We start from the raw sequence: 20,867 nt of genomic DNA, 5'->3' as shown, positions 1-20,867 counted from the left end.
AGCAAAGAAAGAAAAAGAGAAAAACCAAAAGAAAAAGTAGTCTTGAGTGAGTGAGGGGCAGTTTTAAATAGAGAAAAGGAAGGGGAGAATGTTGAGGTGATGACTTCTATAGAAGTTCACTAGAGATAGAAGAGACATACCCCAATATTGGATTGAATATGGGGAGTGAGGTTGATGGAGGTGTCAAAGATAACTTCTGAGTTTTGAATGGCTGTATAATTTATTGAGATATAAGACTGATAAAGAAACAAGTATTTTAGGGGAAAATCAGAGATTTGATGAACTAAATTCAAATTATAAGACATCCAAGAGAATGTCCTTTAGGTTTTTTTTTTTTTTGCCAGAAATGTATCTATTTTAGTCTTATTTCATTTATGAAGAATGAGCTCTTCAATTTATTTATCAAGTACTGTTCTTTTTCCCTTGTTAATTTCTAATTTTATCTTTTCTTTTTCTACCCTTGAGTGCTTAGCTTATTAATTTTCATTCTTTTTAAATGAATAAAAACATTTAAGGCTACAAATTTCCCTCTGAGTACTGCTTTAAAACACCATAGATTCTGTGTGCAATATTTTCATTACTCTTAATGTCTAAAGAATCTATATTAATTTTGTTTACTTTTTTGACCCATGAGTTATTTAAAATTGGTATTTAAAAAAAAATTTCCAAGTGGTTAGAATTTTTTAATTTGTAGTTATTCATTTCTAGTTTTACTACTTCATATTCAGAAATTGAATTTCTCCCTCTCCCATTTTCCAAATTTGCTTTCTTTTTGGATTACTCATAGGTGACCAAATCTGTACTGTAAGAATGTAAAACATTACAAGTGTATAGACCTTTCACGCTCTACCATTAAATTCACTCTCTTCCACAAAGATAACCACTTTAAAGTTTGATATGTATTCTTTCACCTTTTTTGATGTATTTACATAGAAATTTACATATGCAATAAATGATTTTGTTGCACACATATAGAACCATATTCTATATATTGTCTTGCATTTGGCTTAAAAAAATTAACATCTTGAAGACTGTTTCATGTCAACACATATTTTAATTCTTTAAACTCAGAAGCTTTCATTGTGATACAGGTCTGAATATGGTTGTCTTTTCATTTATTTTTACCTGGTATTTCATGAGCCCTTTAAATCTCATGGTTAAATTTAAATCCTAAATTCAATTTTTTCCATCAACTTAGCAAATTTTCTTCTATTTGATAATTGCTCTTCCTCAGTCAGTTTTGTTACCACTTTCTGGAACTAGTATTTGATTATTAGTTTTCTGGATCCATTCTCCATGTCTTCTGTCCTTATCTCTTAAGTTTTAATCTACATTTTCCTTCTGAATTATGGTAAAGTTTAACTTTTGTGCAGTTCACTGACACTTGCATTAATTTGGCAATCATATTTTTCCTGTTTAAGAAAGTTTTCATTTTATTTTCCATCTTTAAAAAAAAAACTGATGCAATGTCCTCTCCAATTTCAATGTAAAAACAAATTAGTATTTAACATTTCTTTCTACTTCTTTCATAACTGCCTTAAAGATTGCCATTTGCTCTGACCCCTCAAATTACTCCCTTTCTTTGGAATCACTGAATCTTTTCACGTATTTATTGGCTTTCTCCATCTGTTTCACTTTCTGGTGGCAAAGTGTCTGTCACATAATAGAACTGAATGAGTTGTGTCATATTGTTCAAATATTTTAGGCCCGGTCTAAGGAATAACTTGTAACTATTCTTTGATGGTATAGAGTTTCAAAAGACTAAGTGGGATTGGGAAGGAGCTACAGGTGGAGGGAAACAGCCTTGGGGGAGGAAGTTTCACCACAGTTTTGAATAAGGGTTCCTGAACAAAAAGTTAAAGTACCAGTCTTCTGATCCCGTTACATCCTAAAGATGGAGAAAAAAAATCAACCCGAGATCTAGGGAAGTCAAATAATTTTTCCAAGAATTCACAGTGATAAAGAAATTCCAAAATCGATTAATACTTCCTAATTTACTTCCACACAATGCTTTCCTCAGCAAGAGTCAATTACACTATCTCTTTTAAAGAATAAGTCGGGAGGAGTGGAAATATATTTTTCCATAAGGAAGACTTTGATACTCTGGTATTTATCAACCATGTCAATCTGGGTAATTACCTCAGTTCTCTGGGATTCGGTTTTCTCATCTTTAAAAATAAGAGGGAGGAGGGAGGATAATTATTCTTACAAGATCAGTAAGGTCCCAAAGTAAAAGCCTGAGGCACTAGTCCAGCCCTGTGTCGGGACACCCTGGCCTAAGATGAGTGAAGGCCGTATTGAGGGGTGCCTCCGTCAACCCAAGCCCCAGACCAGCACCAGTGTTCTCGATGGCCACCAGAGCAGCATCAGCTACCGCCGCCAACGCCCGCCTGGCCTACCTTAGCCAGGCTTCGTCTCGCCTCGCCTCACCTCACCTCACAGGCGCCGCGCCTCCAACACCAGCCTGGGCTCACCTTCCCCCGACCACACCTCTGCGCACGCGCGGCGTCCACCTCCCCCGCTCCGGATCGCGCTCCAGCACTTGCCTTCACAGTCGGCCGAACGTGCGTTCAGCGCTTTTCCTCCCTATACGGCCACCGTCGTTTGGGGAGGAGGACGGGAGGGGGCGGGGAAAAGGGTGGGAGGTGGGTGAGCGCGCGCGCCGCCAGTCCGTCGTGGTTTCCTGGCTGCGCGCGGCAGTGGCAGAGTAGCTGCAGCTGTAGCAGCAGCCGCGAAGATGGCGGAGGGGTTGGAGCGTGTCCGGATCTCCGCGTCGGAGCTACGAGGAATCCTGGCCACTCTGGCTCCGCAGGCCGGGAGCAGAGGTGAGTCGCGCCGCCCAGCTCTTGGGCCGGGTTTGCCCGCCCCGCCTCCCTCTCCTCCTCTGCCTCCTCCCAGCTCGGTCCGCGGCGCTCCGGAGCCCCCGCCCCTTCCCCCAACAGTGGGGGCGGGGGCCGAGGGCGGTCCCCTGGCGGACTTACCAGTTCCAGGGCCTGTGTGGGGTCCGGGTCAGCTAGCTCTGCTGGCCCTCTTCTGGAGAGCCCAACCCGAGTTCCTGCCTCCGCCCCCTTTCTCACTGCGAAGGTGACTGTTCCCCACTGCCCCAGCCCTCTCAGACCAACCCGTGGATTTTCAGCCGTCAGCAGACGCTAAAAGGAGTGGGTGCTGGGGTTTGGTGGAGGCCCCGGGGTGTATCGTTCCCAGGAGAATCTGCAGGCCTGCTCGGTCATCTCTTTAGCGTTGGAGAAATGGAACTAGGAAACTGAGGAGAAAGGTTTAACAGCTCTGGACTTCCGTGCTGAACTTTTTTCTCCAAGGCAGGCTTCTGAAGGCTGCGCCATTGAAGGGATGCAGCAGTACCTCAGAGAGTTGACTCTACTCTGGTTTGGCCTTGGCATGTGTGGGAGCAGTTTTTATCAGAGTGAATGCTCAACTTTCAAGTTAAAGTCCCCAGCCACACCAGGAAAGCTCCAAAGAAGATTCTAGTGTTTCATCTCTTCTTTGTTAGGCATTGGAGTTGTGTAGAATGGTAGCTGCGTTTCTGTAGACCCGTGGCCAAAGTCTATGAAGTTGGTTTTCGTTGATTAACTGAATTGGATTTTTCAGGTTGTTTTCTCTTTCTGCTCTGGATAGTAGTAGCAGTAGCTCTTCTCCCTCCCTCCACTTTACCTAAGTTATAAAGGCTGCTGAGGATGAACTATTCTGGAGCTAAACTGCTTTACCTTTATTCATACTTGATGAAGCAGTCTTTTAGACTTCTGAAAAAACCGAAGCAATGTCTTAAACTTCAGGGTTTGTTTTTGTTTTGTTTTGTTACACCCATGGGTGTAAATGCTGGAGCTTATGATCCCTGTTATGGGTTTGTTTACACTGGTGTTTATAGAATGATACAAAGACTATGTAGCATCCCATTTTACTCTGTGATCTCATTAATTCCTGTCACTTTCACACTGAGATGTTTAGTGCCTATTTGTAGTAGTCTCTCCCTTAACAGACAAAGGTAACTGAAACAAAAAATAGATACTTGCTTATCTGTCATTCAGTAAGTTCATGAATCCTGGAGAGTAGTTTCTGAAGTCCTGTGCTCTTACTCTTGAGTGCCCCAGTCCTTGGTATTTTGAGTGCATGTCACAATACTTCTATCATCTTCCAGGGAAAAGCTCCCTTATGGAACTTTTTCCTTCTCATATTCCATCATCATAGTAGCAGTTAGTCTCAGTATTCTAATGATGATAGTCTGAGCAGTATTTCCTTGGAATGACTCTGCTGGCTTCTGTTAGAGAGTTGGTGAGCATGAGTGGAGTTGAAAAATGTGGAAGGAGCTGCTTCCTTTTTGCTTTAGTGGGAGGTATATGATTGGATAATTGGTATCCTAAAGAAGAGGATTGTCCTGGCCAAGTCCAGAGACTGGAGTTGCAATTTTTATTCTGCAGAGATGTTTAGAACCATGGGTTATTATGCATGCCCCTTTTTGTATGTTAAAAGGACTTAACCACCTTGGAAAAAGGAAAAACTAAGGTGTATCTGAGGGTTCTGTAGTAGAGAACAGTCTAATGCTGAAATGATCAAAGATCTTTTATTCTGATGGTAATAGAGTAGTTTAGGGTTTTGGGGTTCCAAATATGACTTGGGTAACACATGATTTTTTTTCTATTTCTCTATCCCCAGTGGAAATAGCTTCAACACACTTAAGTTCTTAGCCTTGTCAGTTCCTGAATAAATATTGTAAACTTAGTAGAATTGCTGCTTCTGCAGAAATTTCCTTCTTTGTCCAGTAGTAATAGCATTTTGATACTTGCTTGACTTTTCTGTTACATTACCAGAATGACATTTTTTCCCCTTCCCTCCTCTATTTTTTTTCTTCTACGCTTTCTTCCCCAACGCTCTCTCCAACATCACAGAAAACATGAAGGAGCCCAGGCAGCGGAAAGATAACAGGCGCCCAGATCTGGAAATCTATAAGCCTGGTCTTTCTCGACTAAGGAACAAATCTAAAATAAAGGAACCCTCTGGGAGTGATGAATTTAAAGATGAAATTGTTAATGATAGAGATTCTTCTGCTGTTGGAAATGGGGTGCAGCTCATTAAAGATATCTGCAAGGACCTGGACAACCAACAGCAAAATGGTCCTATAGACCCAGAAAATATTCAGGTACAGGAGTCCTTTCCTAGGACTGCTGGGCAAGAAGATCCAAGCCTAAGAATTATCAAGAGAACAAAGAAGCCTGACATGCAGATCTATCAGCCTGGAAGGCGTTTGCAGACTGTTATCAAAGAATCACCTAGCCGAGTAGATGAGGAAGAAATCCTCAACCAGGTAGAACAGCTGAAAGTAGAGGAAGATGAGTATAGGGGACATATAAAGGAGGAGGTTGTGAATAAACCAGACAAAAATGAGGCAGAAAAGAGCCTAAATGGTGACAGAGTAAGGGTTACAAAGGGAGAAAAAGGAAAGAGGATTGAAAAAGGGGAGGTGATGAAGAAAGTGAACGATGACCCATCACAGGGGAAGCTGGGTTCTGCAAAGCGCTATTCTCGCTCAGACAAACGAAGGAACCGCTACCGCACTTGCAGCACCAGCTCAGCTGGTAGCAACAACAGTGCTGAGGGGACTGGCCTGACTGATAATGGATGTCGCCGCCGCCGACAGGATAGGACCAAGGACAGGCCACGACTGAAAAAGCAAGTATCTATGTCCTCAACTGATTCCTTAGATGATGACAGAATTGAAGAGCCTGATGGGCCCAGGAGGAGCTCGGAAAGGAAGAAACATTTAGAAAGAAGCTGGTCTGGGCATGGAGAGGGAGAGCAGAAAAGCAATGGTAAAGAAAATCGAGGCACTCTTCGTGTCACTTTTGATGCAGAAACCATGAACAAAGATTCCCCTATGGTGAGATTAGCTAGGGAGAATGTGGATAGGATAAAGCCTGACAAAGGCTTGAGCAGTGGAGGCAAAGGCTCTGAGAAGCAGGAGTCCAAAAACCTGAAACAAGAACTTCGGGGTCGTGGTCGTGGCATTCTGATTCTGCCTGCCCATACCACCCTCTCCGTCAATTCAGCTGGTTCTCCAGAGTGTACACCTTTGGGACCGCGGCTTTTATTTGGATCTGGTAATAAAGGATCTCGGAGTTGGGGCCGAGGAGGCACCACTCGACGATTGTGGGACCCAAACAATCCTGATCAGAAACCTGCTTTAAAGAGCCAGACACCCCAGCTACATTTTTTGGACACTGATGACGAAGTTAGCCCTACATCTTGGGGTGACTCACGCCAGGCCCAAGCATCTTACTATAAGTTTCAAAACTCTGACAACCCCTATTACTACCCTCGTACACCAGGCCCTGCTTCCCAGTATCCTTATACAGGCTATAGCCCTCTGCAGTATCCAGTGGGCCCTACGAATGGTGTATACCCAGGGCCTTACTACCCAGGCTACCCGGCTCCATCAGGACAGTATGTTTGTAGCCCTCTCCCTACCAGCACCATGAGTCCTGAGGAGATGGAGCAGCACATGAGGAACATGCAGCAACAGGAACTACACAGGCTTCTCCGGGTGGCTGACAACCAGGAACTGCAGCTCAGCAACCTGCTCTCCAGGGACCGCATCAGTCCTGAGGGCCTGGAAAAGATGGCTCAACTCAGGTATGATACGTTCCACCCTGGCTAGTGGGAAACGGAGATAAGCAGGAGATGTATAGACTCCTATGGCTGAGGAAGGTAGAAACCTTTTGGGTAAGCCACTGGGTGTTACCTTCCTTTCATATTTTTGTTAGGGGCAGTTGGAAAAAACAAAATTTTGTTTCTAGACTTAGAAATGATTATACTTCCCACTTTTTGTTTAAGAAAAAAAATTATCTTTAAGAGAACATGGAATCTGGAAATGGAAATGGAAAAGGAAAGACTTTCCAGAATGCCAAGAAATGAACAATGTATAACTTGTGGTGAAGATCTTATTTCAGCTGTTAAATTTAGGTGGACGCATATATGGGAAAAACTACTTTCCTAGACATAACTGTCTTTAGAATGAACTCCTGCTGTGCAGGATGGAAACTAGAATGAGTATTATACCTGGTGGCATTTTGGATTTCCACGAAGGAAGATGTTTAATTTGCAGGAAGCTAATATCTTGGGTCTGGCCTTTTCTGTGGTGTATTTGGAGCTAGCAGTTGCATGTATTTTATTCCAGAGCTGAACTGCTGCAGCTTTATGAGCGCTGTATTCTGTTAGATATTGAGTTCTCTGATAATCAGAATGTGGATCAGATCCTGTGGAAGAATGCTTTCTATCAGGTGATTGAGAAGTTCAGGCAGCTTCTCAAGGATCCGAATGTTGAGAACCCAGAACAGATTCGGAACAGACTTTTGGAGCTCTTGGATGAGGTAAACTATCATCTTGTCCTCAAGATAAAGACTTTAGCATCTTATAGTTGTGATGGGTTTTTTACCACCTGAAATACTGTTGTATAATAGAACATTGAGAAAAAAACTGTACACATTTTCTTGGGTTTAGGCCTACCCTACTCCTGTTGCTTCCTTGAGACCATAACTTACAATTGGAGTTAGTTCTGAGCTTGGAAGCTTTCTGAATGTCTTAGCTGTGGGTAGTGAGTTTGGGGAGTGGGAGTGGGGAGAAGAGTGTGTGCATGTGTTCATATCTTTAAAACCACAGATAGTCTGATACTATAAATTTTTCTTGGTGGCCACTATATACTGTATATGTCTCTCTTTACATCAGATGGCTGAGCACTAGCAGAACTGAAAGGATCACTTGCCCAGTTTCTGGTGGGTAGATTGGATCAGAACAGACTGATTCAGCTGTTTCTTGTTTTTTCTCTTTATAGGGTAGTGACTTTTTTGATAGTTTGCTTCAGAAGCTGCAGGTTACTTACAAGTTCAAACTGGAGGACTACATGGACGGTCTTGCCATTCGTAGCAAGCCATTACGCAAGACAGTAAGCCAGTTTCTTTATCTTAAATTTATTCATTCATTTAGAAAGCATTTATTAGTGTTACATGCTAGGCACTGTGCTGGGTGTTGAGGATACAAGAATGAAAGATACAGTCCATTGGGGAAAGACCCATTAAACCAACAATTATAATGTAATGTCATAAATTCTATGATAATGGTATGTATAGAGTGTTGAAGGGGCATAGAGGGAAGTGCATCTGATATAGATTGATGGGTCAAGGAAGCCTTCTCAGAAACAATATGAAGTTGAATTTTGAAACATGGCTAGGAGCAGAAGGGGCAGTTTGAATACAGGGCACAGTGAGAGAAAACCAGGCCTTGTAGGAAAAGTGCAAGAAGTTCATTCAGTATGTTGGTGTCTGTAATGTGGAATTGGGCTGTATAGGAGGTGAAGCTAATGAAGTAGGAAGGGATAGATCAAAAACTCTTGTATGCCACATTGAAGAGTTTGGACTTTATTCTGAAAGCAGTTAGGAGCCATTGATTGATTTCCAACAAATAGATATCATTGATTTGTTCTTAACAACAAATTACTCTGGCAAATGGGCAAGAGTGAAGGTAAGAGAGTCACGGTATGGGCCTGAACTAAAGTAGCAGTAGTGGAGGTAAAAAAGAGGAGATAGATTGGAAGGATACAAAGGAAATAGAATTGTATTGCTGGCTGATTTAGTGTGAATGATGAAATTGGAGGTATGAGGAGTCTAGATCATCTCACAATTTGTGGCCTAGGAGAGTGGCTGAGAAGGAAGAGGTTAGTTCAGTTTTGTATATGATTAGGTGGAGGATTTTGAAAATGAGCAAGTGACTATTTTGGTCTGTCTGGAGCTCAGGAGAAAGAGCTGGGCTGGTAATTGAGAGTCAGGTGATAGTTGAAGCAGGAGTTGGGATACTAAGAAGACTGAACAGAGCAAGGTGATCAAATTTTAAGTTAGTGGTGGGTGAAATTGTCAAGTACTATAGAGTCATAAAATGCTAAGATTACTGAAAAGTGTTCATTGGATTGGATGGCCTTAACACTAGTTATTTTAACTGGAGAGAATGGAAGCCAGATTTTAGTGAATGAGAAGTATGGCAGTAGATACAATGAGAAATATAGATTATTCTTTTAAGAATCTTGGCTATGAAGACGAGAGATAGTAGTTAAAAGAGAACATATTGTCACGAGAAGTTTGTTCTTAAGCCGAGAGATACTTGAACATATTTATGTGTTGAAGGAAAGGGCTAGAAGAAAGGAAGAGGTTACAGATTCATTGGAGAAAGGAGTGTCATTTGTGGAGCAGAGGTTTCCTCTTGCCTTTCTGCTCTTGATGATTTGCTATGCACAAATTCTATTACTAATCAACAAGTATTATTGAGTGTCCTACATGCCAGGTGCCATTCTAGGCACACACAATTCAGTGTGGAACAAGAAAGCCATGAACTCTCAGAGTTTAGAGTTTGTTTAGGGGTGAGTATAGATGCTGAATTAGTAACTGTAGATACAGTGACTCTGCAAAGGATGCTGTGGAAGTATAAACTGTAAAGGGGCTTAGAGGAAATATAGAGGGGTCATTATCTACTTCCTGAGGAGTCGTTATGGAGGGGTCATATCTACTTCTTGAAACTTTGTTCTATATTCAGTGACATGGTAATTTCTTGTGTGGGGGTGGAGTGGAATTAAATGTTAGGAAGTGATGTTCCTCAGGGAGGTTTTTAGGTTGGCCACATGTCTTGGGATTGCTAAGGGTTTACTCTGTTGTTTTCTCACTGAGAGATGCCAAGCCCATCAGTGAGAAAACGTGTAGATACATCTGTCTGTCTGTCTCTACACACACACACACACACACACACACACACACACACACACACACACACACACACACACACACACACACACACACACACACACACACACACACACACACACACACACACACACACACACACACACACACATACACATTTATATATCTCTGTGTGTGCGTGTGTGTGTGTGTTTAAAACTATACAGTCTTGGCATGTTGTAGATGTTTGGTGAAGAGTAATTTACTGTTTTAGGGAATTACTGTTTTGCAAAGGGAATGTAATGCAGTAACACAGTGCAGTGATATTAACAGTTTGAGGAGAGAAAGACTAATGATGGTAAAAAAAGAACAGAATAAACAATTGTCTTAATATTTGTATATCACTTTATAATTTGTATTTTTATCCTTAATCCCTTCAGTTGTCCTATGGAATAGATATTTTTACATTCTGATGAAGAAACTGAGACCCAAAGAGTCCCAGAGACCTACTTGAATCACACAGCTGTTATATATAGAGTCAGGTCTCCTGACTCTTAGTTTCAGAATGTTTTCTTCCATTTGCCTGGGACTCAAAATAAGAATGACCCCTCTCCCTTTAGCCACTTTCTCAGTAAGTTTTTCATCACATTGTTGGTTTTTTTTTGTTTGCTAGTCAAAGTTAGACTGAAAACTTTTTACTTTGTTGAGGATTATTAGTGCCTTATTAATGCGGCTCTGTCGTTTTGACCCTATCTCTGTCCTTTGGGGTTGAAATTAGAGTTTCTTGGGTATGCTACTGACTTATTGTTTTTCCTGAAGGTAAAATATGCCTTGATCAGTGCTCAGCGATGTATGATTTGTCAAGGAGATATTGCTAGATATCGAGAGCAAGCCAATGACACAGCAAACTATGGAAAAGCGCGCAGGTACTTTTGCCTTCTGTTCATTGCTCTTCTTTCCTGTGTGGTTTTAAGCTAAGCCTTATTATGAGTGATGGGCCACCTCAGCTGCCTCCTATATGTATATCCTACAGGTGTCTCTCTTGGTTTCTGTAGTCAAACTTTACCACTTAAGGGTTGTAGCTAACACTCCAGCTTATGTCTTTAGTGAGGACAATCAGGTGATGAATTGGGGAAGAGTTGATATAGAACTAGCTTTCTTCTTTTTCTTCTCTTCTTCTTTTTTTTTACTGTTTTTCTATTCCAGTTGGTACCTGAAGGCCCAGCACATTGCTCCCAAGAATGGGCGCCCCTATAACCAGTTGGCTCTGCTGGCAGTGTATACGGTAAGAAATCCATGGACAAGAGAAGAATTTTGCAGGCAGTACCTTAGAAATACGGATTTTGCTAACATCAGCTCCTGGAGCTAGATTTCATCTGAATACTATAACCCAAAGTATATCCTCTTCTGTCTCCCATCCTCAAACTCTTTTTGTTACTGTTACCTCTTGAAGTAAATTGTCAGGAATTCCTCACTGCAGTTGAATCTGTACTTCCACTTTCACTGCCCTTAAGTTCCTATGCATATGCTTTAGTCAGAAACCACTGTTTTTACGACCAGAGCTGCTGCTCTGAAGCTTGTCTCTTTTCCCTTCGCTATCTCATTGAACTAGATTACTTATTTCTAGAAGGAAAATGAGGCTCCATTTACCTCTCCCCTCATATAGTCCTCAACTAGCTCTTGGTGCTCAGATCCTTGTTTCCTTTCTCCAGATCATCCCCTTATTTCTCTTAGCTTTTCACCAAAGGAGTATCCTTAGTAGAAGCACAGTAAATGCTTTTCGTTGAGTAATATTCCATTGTATGAATGTACCACAGGTTGTTAGGCATTACTCTAATCGAAAGACATCTTGATTGCTTCTGAATTTTGGCAGTTACTAAAAAAGTGCTGTAAACATTTGCATGTAGGTTTTTGTGTGGACATAAGTTTTCAACTCATTTTTGTGAATACCCAGAAGTGTGATTGCTGGGTTGTATGGTAAGAGTATACCTGTGTAGTTTTGGAAGAAACTGCCAAACTGTTTTCTAAAGTGGCTGTATCATTTTGCATTCCCACCAGTAGTGGATGAGAGTTCCTGTTTCTCTGCATCTTTGCCAGCATTTGGTGTCAGTGTCCTGGATTTTGGTTATTATAGTAGGTGTATAGTGGTATCTTGTTTTAATTTGCATTTCCCTAATAACATAGGATGTAGAACTTTCACATGCTTATTTGCCATCTGTGTCTTTTTTGGTGAGGTGTCTATTCAGATTTTTTGCCTACTTTTAAATTTTGTTGTTGTTTTGAGTTTTAAGAGTTTATTGTATATTTTGGATACCAGTTCTTTATCAGATATGTGTTTTGCAAATATATTCTGTTTGTGGCTTATCTTTTTATTTTCTTAGCAATGTCTTTCACAGAGCAGTTTTTAATTTTAATGAAATCCAACTTATTAACCTTTTCTTTTACGGATTGTGCTTTTTGTGTTGCATTTAAGAAGTCATTGCCACATTCAAGGTTACCTAGATTTTCTCCTATGTTTTCTTTTAGGAGTTGTATAGTTTTGCATTTTACATGTAGGTCTGTGATCCGTTTTTAGTTAGTGTTTATGACAGGTATAAGGTCTGTGTATAGGTTAATCATTTTGCATGTGGATGTCCAGTTGTTCCAACACCATTTGTTGGAAGACTATCCTTTCTCCATTGAATTGCTTTAGCTCCTTTGTCAAAAATCAGCTATTTCTGGGGGTCTCTATTCTGTTCCATTGATCTATTGGTTTATTCTTAGGCCATTACCACACCGTCTTGATTACAGTAGCATTATTGTAAGTCTCGAAGTCAGGTAGTGTCATTTTTCCAACTTTGTCTTTCAATACTGTGTAGACTGTTTTGAGTCTTTTGCCTTTCCATATAAACTTTAGAATCAGTTTGTTGATACCTACAAATCTAGTGAGTGTGAACTAGTATCTCATTGTGGTTTTGATTTGCATTTCACAATGACTAATGATGTTGAGCATCTTTTCACATGCTTATTGGCCATTTGGAAAAATGTCTATTCAAATCTTTTGCCCATTTTAAAAAAATTTTAAAAGTTTAATTGTAAAATATACATAAAATAAAATTTACAGTCTTACCCATTTTCATTAGTGTTAAGTATGCTTACATTGCTGTGCAACCAATCTCTAGAACTCTCCTCTTAAAAAACTGAAACTCCATACCCATGAAACAACAACTCCCCATTCTCCCCTCCTTCCAACCACTGACAACCACCCTTCTATTTTTCTCTATAATTTGTCTACTCTAGGTACCTAAATTAAGTGGAATCATACAGTAGTTGTCTTTTCGTGACTGGGTTATTTCACTTAGCGTTATATTGTCAAAGTTCATTCATGTTACAGCTTGTATTAGAACTTCTTCCTTCTTAAGGCCTAATATTCAGTTGTATGTATGTGCCACATTTTGTTTATCCATTCATCTCTCATTGGGCACTTCCACCTTTTGGCCATTATGCTGTTATGAACATGAGTGTAATAATATCTCTTCAAGATCCTGCTTTTAATTCTTTTGGGTATATACCCAGATGTGGAATTTCTGGGTTATATGGTAATTCTGTTTTCAATTTTTCTGAGGAGAGCTTCCATTTCCTCATCTTTAAAGTGGAAATAATAATAACTATGTGGCAGTGTCCTTAGATTTAGAGATAATATCTATGAAGTGGTGATCACTTGCTTCATTCTTAATTATGCTTAATCAGTGATGTTGCCATTGTTATTTATGATTTTAAAAAATAATTAGGCGAGTTGAACATTCTTTTCCCTCTAAAAACAAAACATAATTGGCTTTTATATTTTATGAAGCTCTTTATTCTTTTTCCCTCTTATGAATATTTGGCTCTTGAGTACCTCTGTCTATAAGGTATAGTACTGTGCAAGAAGAGATCTCTGATGTAATTGCCATGGCTTCTTCCATGGATAGCATTCTGATTTTCTTACTGGAATTCCTCACAGCTTGGGGCACAGGTTGGAAGAGATAGGGTGTTTTTGGGTCAGCTGACTTAGGCTGGAGTCAGAAAGAGAATCGGTTGACTCAGTGTCTCTGGCCTCTTTCCACAGAGGAGGAAGCTTGATGCTGTATATTACTATATGCGCAGTTTAGCTGCCAGCAACCCTATCCTGACTGCCAAGGAGAGTCTCATGAGCTTGTTTGAAGAGACCAAACGAAAGGTGAGTGGGAATACTGGCAGAATCATTCCTTCCCAGAAGAATGTGTTTCTCTTAGTGCTTCTCTGTCCTTAAGGGAATGTCTAATAATGTCCTCAAGGAGTGCCATCGGACTGTGCTGATGGAAGTCAGTTGGTCCTTATGCAGAACCAAACTCATCCTTGGGAGGGCTTTCTGGGTCCCTTGATTGTACATGTTCCACAGCATCTAGTTTACAGAATTGACTTTTATGAGATAAGGCAGATGATACTCTGCTACTTTGGAACTATGGCTAAGTCTTTACTTTTTATAGTCCTTGGGCAACAAACTCAGGTGAGGCGAGCACTTCTCTTTATTAGCTGAATCCCAGGAAAGTCAGAGCCTGTATGTTTTGTGTGTTGTGCAGGCAGAACAGATGGAAAAGAAGCAACACGAGGAATTGGAACTGAGCCCTGACCAATGGCGGAAAGGAAAGAAGTCTACTTTCCGCCATGTTGGAGATGACACAACTCGCCTGGAGATTTGGATTCATCCATCCCATCCCCGGTCCTCTCAGGGCACAGAGTCTGGGAAGGATTCCGAGCAGGAGAATGGACTGGGCAGCCTGAGCCCCAGTGATGTAAGTTCCTGAGGGTGATGTAATGCATAAGACTAGCTATGTAAGTGTGGGTGCCTTCATACGGCAACTATGAGGCACTGTGGAGTTGTTTCCCAGGAATCACAGGGAAGGGGAACCACTTCAGGCTCCCTGGTGTTCTCATCCATCTCTTCAACCTACACTTCCTTTATCTTTACTATGCACTTCCCTTTCCCACCGCTGTGTGGCAGCGTAGAATTTAGTAAAGGTAATCTTTCTAAATGAAGATTTACTTAGTGTAGGATAATAATTTTTTTGCCACTTTGGGTTTGTAGTCACCAATATGATGCTTAAGGATTCTGTGTGGGATTTTGTAAGCTAGGGAGAGAGCATGGTATTTGAAAAACTGCAAATGGCTGGTTCATTGTACCTTAATAACATTCATAGTGGAGTGGATGGTGGGATAATCCAGTACCGAATCTTGAAGGGTCATGCAGTAAATCATTTGACCTTTATCCTGAAGGTGGTATGGAGCTATTGAATGCTTTAAGTAGGGAAATACAGTAGCTGGGTTTCTGGCTTAGAAACTGGGTAGATAATGGTCCATTTGCTGAGACTGAGAATAAAGTTGGTTGGTTTTAGTGAATTTGGATTTGAGAGAAAGAGGATGAATTTAGTTTTGGACATGCTGGAGTTTCTATAGGACATTCAAGTGGAGAGTTTTAGAGGCTAACATCTGAAGCTGAGGAGAGTGGTCTAGGTTAGAGATGAAGATATTTGAAGACATCCTCTTATAGATATTAATGGAGCCATGAAAGATGATTCAGTTATTCGAGGAGAAAACAGAGTGATAAGTAGTAGGTTGAAGATCTAAGAAAGAAAGGAGATAGATGGCGGGAGAGATCCTTGCAGAGGATGGGAGGGGAGTAGGATCCAGAGCACAAATGAAGGGATTAGCCTAAAAGAGGGTGCATGATCCCTCTTTCTTGTGCTTGAGGAAAAGGAGGAATAGTTCATTTTGGATGCAGATTAGTTTGTGGGTATTGGAGGAAGATGAGGGAGGGCCTTTTTGATGTTTTCTGTTTTCTCCTTGAAGTTGGATGCATGGTTGTCTGCTAAGAATGAGTCAGTGGTGGGATAGGAGGACTTGTTCTTTGTGGTTTAATTTAAAATTTCCACATATCTTCCTATATTTTTCTTAGTCTTTAGCTGTTTTCTGAATGACTCGGAAGGCACTCATTCCTTATAAATGAAACCGTCAACTTCTATGTGCCATTGTGTGCATGAGGCCTCGATATGTTAAGGTGCTTCTTAGGAGCTGCTGCTGTGGTAGAATCCCTCACCATTGCGCTCTTCTAGCCACTGGAAACTTATTTGAATAAGAGATAAATTGTTCTACTGCATTAGCTCCACTGTCGGTGACAATCTTTAAAATGAAGCAACAATGACAATATGAGAAAGCACTTTATGGCTTTGGCCTTGGCCTAAGGTCGAGGAGTATCCCTTATAAAGGTTATAGCTAATCTTATATAGATTTCTCTCTTCCATCAGGTATTTTACTTTTTAAATAATTTGTTAATAAGTGTGTTTTTATTCTTATGTGCATCTCAGAGAAGGCATTTTCAGGATGTGAGCTGTCATTGGATTCATTTAATTTTATTTTAAATTATACAAATCACATAAATATATTTTTAGTAAAAATTTCAAATAATTACAGGTACATGTAGAGTAAAATGTGGTTATTTGTTTTCTAAACTGTGAAGCAGTTTATATATTTTCAGACTACATGTCATCTTTGGGTAATTACTTCCCTTAATTTCTTTTAAATTTACATCTGTGAGTTTGGTCTTTAGTTCTAGACTACCAGAACTTGAGGAAGAAGGTTGCAGTTTCATAGCTCTTAGTTTATCCAGTCAGGAAACCACACTGCCTTTTTTACCTGCTTTCTCAGGCCCTAGTTAGCTTCCCATATTTTTTTCTTCATTATAGTAGGTACCCAGAACTCAGCTTGCATTCTCTGTTCCTTGGAACATACAGTTGATGAGAGTGGGGATTTATTCACATATGTTTAAATGATTCGACATCGGGGATATAGAGATTAAAACAACAAAAAATGGTCTTTAACCTCAGCTATGTGGGGAAGAAAGAAACAAATGATATGATTATAATGAAGTGTGCTGCATGCTAGGATAAAGGTAAACACAAGAGGCTGCAGGAGCACACAGTTAGAGCAACTAATCAGGGCATGGTTAGAGAAGGCTGGAATGAGGAGCCATTTTGCAGCTGAAGGATGAAGTAAGGGCATTTCTACTCTGAGGCCTGAAAGCTTGAAAGAGGCACAGAGGCTTAGGGAACTGTAGGTAGTTCAGTGTCGCTGGATGCTAGGATATGAGAACTGCTTTTGTTAGAGACTTGAGTCATCTTTTATCCCTTCTTTTCCTGTATCCCCACATCTAGTCAATATCAAGAGCTGTTGAATCTACCTCTTAAACATAATTCGAATCATCTACTTTTCTCTGTTTTCACTACCACCATCCTAGTCCATGTTATCATTTCAGTAATCTACAGACTATTGAAAGAAGTTCCTAATGACCTTTTCACATTTATTCCTGGTCCTCATTAGGCCTTTTTAGGTAGTAACCTGGATGAGCTTCCAAATACACATTTCTGATCGTGTTACTTCCCTACTTGAAAATCTTCACTTGTTTCTATTTGCTCTTAGAATCAGATCCAAAATCATTAACATAGTCTGTGGGCCCCACATGATTTGCCCTCTCTGCCACTTCTAACCTTATCTTATACCACTCTTCCCCTCTTTGTTGTTGCTCTCTGGCCTTACTGGCTTCTTCCTTTAAAGGCTCAAGCTTTTTTTCTGGCCCTATGGCTGTTGTGCATTCTCTGTGCCCACAGTGCTCTCCTCTTTTTTTCAGTCCCATTCTTATTTCATGCTTAAATTCTCAGCCTAAATATCACTTCCCTTTTTTAAGGGAAGCTTTTCCTGATCTCTGAGCCTGGCTGGTTTCCCTTTGTAATATCGCATTTCTTAAGTAATTTTGGGTGCAATTTTGTTGTTGATTAAGGTCTCTCTCTTGCTATATTCAAAGCTCTGTGAGAATGAAGTTCATATATAGTTCACTGCTTTATCCCCAGTGCCTGCACATAGAAGATTCTAAATAAATCTTAGTTGAAAACTTAAATAAGGGGAGGAACGGTGAGGGATGAGGCTGGAGAAGATAGGAGGGACTAGATCCTTCATAAGTATTGAGAAGTTTGCATTCAGGTATTGATGATCTTAAGCAGGGGGTTGACACAATCAAATTGTGTAATGATCACTTCAATATTTCTACTATTGGAAAGATTTTTAATTTTTTAAAGGGAATTTTTAAAATTGCAAAAGTAACCCCAATTCACTGTATCTAAATCAAACAAAAATATTCTTGCCTTCAGAGATACCACTATTAACTATTTGGTGGAGGTTCTTTTAGATCTTTTTGTAAGCATTTATAAGTGTGTACGTATGCACACATTACCTACATATGTGAAATATCTATATATTTTTTCCCAGCTTTATTGAAATATAATAGTTGCTCATATTAACATTGTATATTCAAAGAGTTTTTTCGATTTCAGTTGGCATACAATAATATATTTGTTTCAATTGTACGTCATCGTGATTAGAGGTCTATGTAAGTCATAAAGTGATCACCCCACTAAATCTAGTACCCCTTTTTCTCCTTACATGTTTATTACAACATTATTAACTACTTTTCTTATGTTACCCTTTATATCTCTATGTCTGTTTTGTAACTACCTATTTGTACTTAATCTCTTTGCCCTTTTTTGCAGTCCCCTCCAACCCCCTCATCTAGTAGCCCTCAAAATATTTTCTATGTCTATGAGTTTATTTCCATTTTTGTTGTTTATTTTCTTCTTTAGATTCTACATGTACGAGAAATACGATATTTGTTGTCTTTCTCTGTCTGACTTATTTTATTCACACAATACTTTCGAGATCCATCAAAGCAATATCTATTTCTATCCCCTTCCTTTTAGTCTGTGTGTGTCTTTTAATCTTGTTCAGGGGGTCATGGCTGTAGACCATGGACCATGGCTCCACTGGGGTGTGAACCCAGGACCTTCTGTGTGTAAAGCAGACGTGCTAACTGCCACACTATGGAACCTATCCTATCCCTTTCCTTTTAGTCTCTCTGTGTCTTTTAATCTATGAAATATATTTTTTTAACAAAAGTGACATTATGCTATATATGCCAATCTGCAGTTTGCTTTTTTAAATGATCAATTGAACATACAGTCTGTTCTGCTGTAGTATAACACATACATTTCTAAAAATCACTGTGCTGTGCAAAATCACACAATGAAACCATAGAGCTTATGAATAAAATTGGGTTAGGGAAACAACACTCAAAAATTTCCTCAGTGTCATATTAAAAAAAGGTATAAACTTAATAAAACAGTTGTACAATTTTGTAGATTTTCATTAGTTAAGAAATAATATAAATACTCTCTTGAAAAAGACAAATTTGCCTGTAGAAGTGGGCTTCAGAAGGATTGCAGTTTGTGGGTTATTGTGAAGTGGTGGAAGGAGGGTTATTTGATATTGGATGGGCAGCTGTGGATAGGTGTGTCTCATAACACGAGTTCACATGGTGAACTGCAGTAGCTGGTAGATGTATGTTTTGTGTATTCCTATGTAGCTCTGTTCAGTTGGGTGCAGTTTTCTGTGTTCACGTGGTATTTCTCATAAACAAAATCACACATAAGCAAATGTAAAATTTGTGTTATGCTCATATTATTTCCTAATATGTTGATCATGATGGAGCAAATTTATATTTTCAGAAGAAGCATTGTTGCAGAACTGATTGTTTTTCCACTAAATATATTTCCTTAGCATGTTCTTAATATAGCTGCATGCATGCTATAACATTATAAAGATGCATGTCATTTATTTAACTTTTATAAAATTTAAATTTGCTGTACATTGCTTGTTCATTTTAGTTGTCCTTTCTGGGTGATTAATCTTAATAGGAATTGCTCCCTCGATGACTCCTAGAGAGTTTCTAGCACAGATTACTAAAATTCAGATCCATGAATAAGAAACAGAATGTTTGGCTTCAGATGTTTGTTAGTATTGATAGTAAATTCCCAACTATTTTTTTCTCCCTCTGCCAAGCATGAGCTTTGGATCTCTCTCTGAATGGCTGCAGGTTAGCTTGCGGGTTGTTGGTTTTCAGCCTTGAGATGTGGTTAGGATTGAACATGCAACCTGGGGAGGGACTGCCAACCTCAACGGTAAGGGGCATCCTCTTAAAATAGTGAGAGTCCCATTTAGATTCTACGCCTGCTGGCTAGGCCACTCAAATTCAATGTCACCAGGGTTCTAAGCATTCTTTATTTAGTGGATGTTCCTTCCACTATGCCTTAGCTCCCTTTGGAAATCAGAAAAGGGTACTGCTTAGCAAATAAGTTGTTGCTGATATTGAGTTAATTAAGGATATCTAATTACAGCATCAGTAAAAATGTTCGCACTGAAAGGTGAGGGTCGTTGGTGGAACTGCTGAGGATTTTCTCAGACCTGATTGCTCTGTTAGCATCTTGAATAGAATGTAACACGTGACTATGTACTGGGGAGAAATGAGCAAATGAGATTGGGAGCTCTCAATAGGTATTTGTCTCTCAAACTTAGTGAGTTCTCATGCTCTGGCATGGTTTTGTTTATCATTCCCGACAATTTCCCTAACCAGCTATGACTGTTGTACCTACAAACATGCTTGGTGTTGTGTGTGGAAAATAGGTCTTTAGACAAGTGAAATGTTACTGTACATTTGGTGAGCTCTTGCCAAATCTTCCTTCTTTTTGGCTCCTCTGAATGTGTTTTGGGATTCATACTGGATTATACCTCCGTAGTTCTTAATACCTATTATTTGGCCTTTCTTTATTTTAATTTCTCATATCTTATTTCACGCACCAAATGATATTGTTGCTTTGTTCTTTTCCTTTTGTCTCTTGTCCTTCTGTCACATTCTGTTATTTTATTTCTTTGCAAAGTATCTCTTTTCAGGACCTGTTCGGGTCCGGAATTAATGCAGTTACCACTGAGTTCTTGGGGTAGAAGTGTGCTGGGTCCAGTGCTTGACCAGACTAAAGTTTAGTTTATCTTTCCTATTGTGCTTGCTTTGTACCGGGACTGTAAAGGTGAATATGACGTTGGTATCTCCCCTAAGAGTTTAGAGTCTAGGGCATGGGTCAGCAAGCCTTTTCAAAGGCTACATTTGGCCTGTGGGTCTAGTTTGCCAGCTTTTGGTTTAGTGGAAGGAATGACTATATAAACAGAATGTTTCAGTATCAAGTTGATTATTGTTATTTG

General features: G+C 39.9%; 2 protein-coding genes across 20 annotated transcripts in view; one reads left to right on the top strand and one right to left on the bottom strand.

The window, feature by feature from the left end:
• The window catches only part of SRR (serine racemase), an 11,375-nt gene extending 8,799 nt beyond the window's left edge, over positions 1–2,576 (bottom strand). For 2 of the 15 annotated variants that reach the window (XM_015599182.2, XM_015599183.2), the window contains exon 1: positions 2,400–2,530. The gene's annotated coding sequence lies outside the window, so the exon portion shown is untranslated. Of the gene's footprint in view, positions 672–2,399 lie in introns of those variants that run through there. The other 13 variants (XM_025041767.1, XM_015599186.2, XM_006925085.3 and 10 more) reach the window with 10 other exon arrangements.
• Positions 2,577–2,604: 28 nt separating this feature from the next.
• SMG6 (SMG6, nonsense mediated mRNA decay factor) overlaps positions 2,605–20,867 on the top strand; it is a 192,321-nt gene continuing 174,058 nt past the window's right edge. For 2 of the 5 annotated variants that reach the window (XM_025041750.1, XM_025041752.1), the window contains exons 1-8: positions 2,605–2,825; positions 4,902–6,642; positions 7,187–7,379; positions 7,841–7,951; positions 10,551–10,657; positions 10,938–11,016; positions 13,819–13,929; positions 14,312–14,524. In XM_025041750.1, coding sequence (XP_024897518.1) covers positions 2,738–2,825; positions 4,902–6,642; positions 7,187–7,379; positions 7,841–7,951; positions 10,551–10,657; positions 10,938–11,016; positions 13,819–13,929; positions 14,312–14,524 — 2,643 coding nt within the window. In that variant the 5' untranslated portion in view covers positions 2,605–2,737. Of the gene's footprint in view, positions 2,826–2,975; positions 3,085–4,901; positions 6,643–7,186; positions 7,380–7,840; positions 7,952–10,174; positions 10,363–10,550; positions 10,658–10,937; positions 11,017–13,818; positions 13,930–14,311; positions 14,525–20,867 lie in introns of those variants that run through there. The other 3 variants (XM_006925078.3, XM_025041751.1, XM_025041753.1) reach the window with 3 other exon arrangements.

This window comes from Pteropus alecto, unplaced genomic scaffold (genome assembly GCF_000325575.1).
Source record: "Pteropus alecto unplaced genomic scaffold, ASM32557v1 scaffold98, whole genome shotgun sequence".
In the NCBI taxonomy this organism is placed as follows: Eukaryota; Metazoa; Chordata; class Mammalia; order Chiroptera; family Pteropodidae; genus Pteropus; species Pteropus alecto.
The sequence above is the reverse complement of the archived record's forward strand: the minus strand, read 5'-3'. Positions and strand labels throughout refer to the sequence as shown.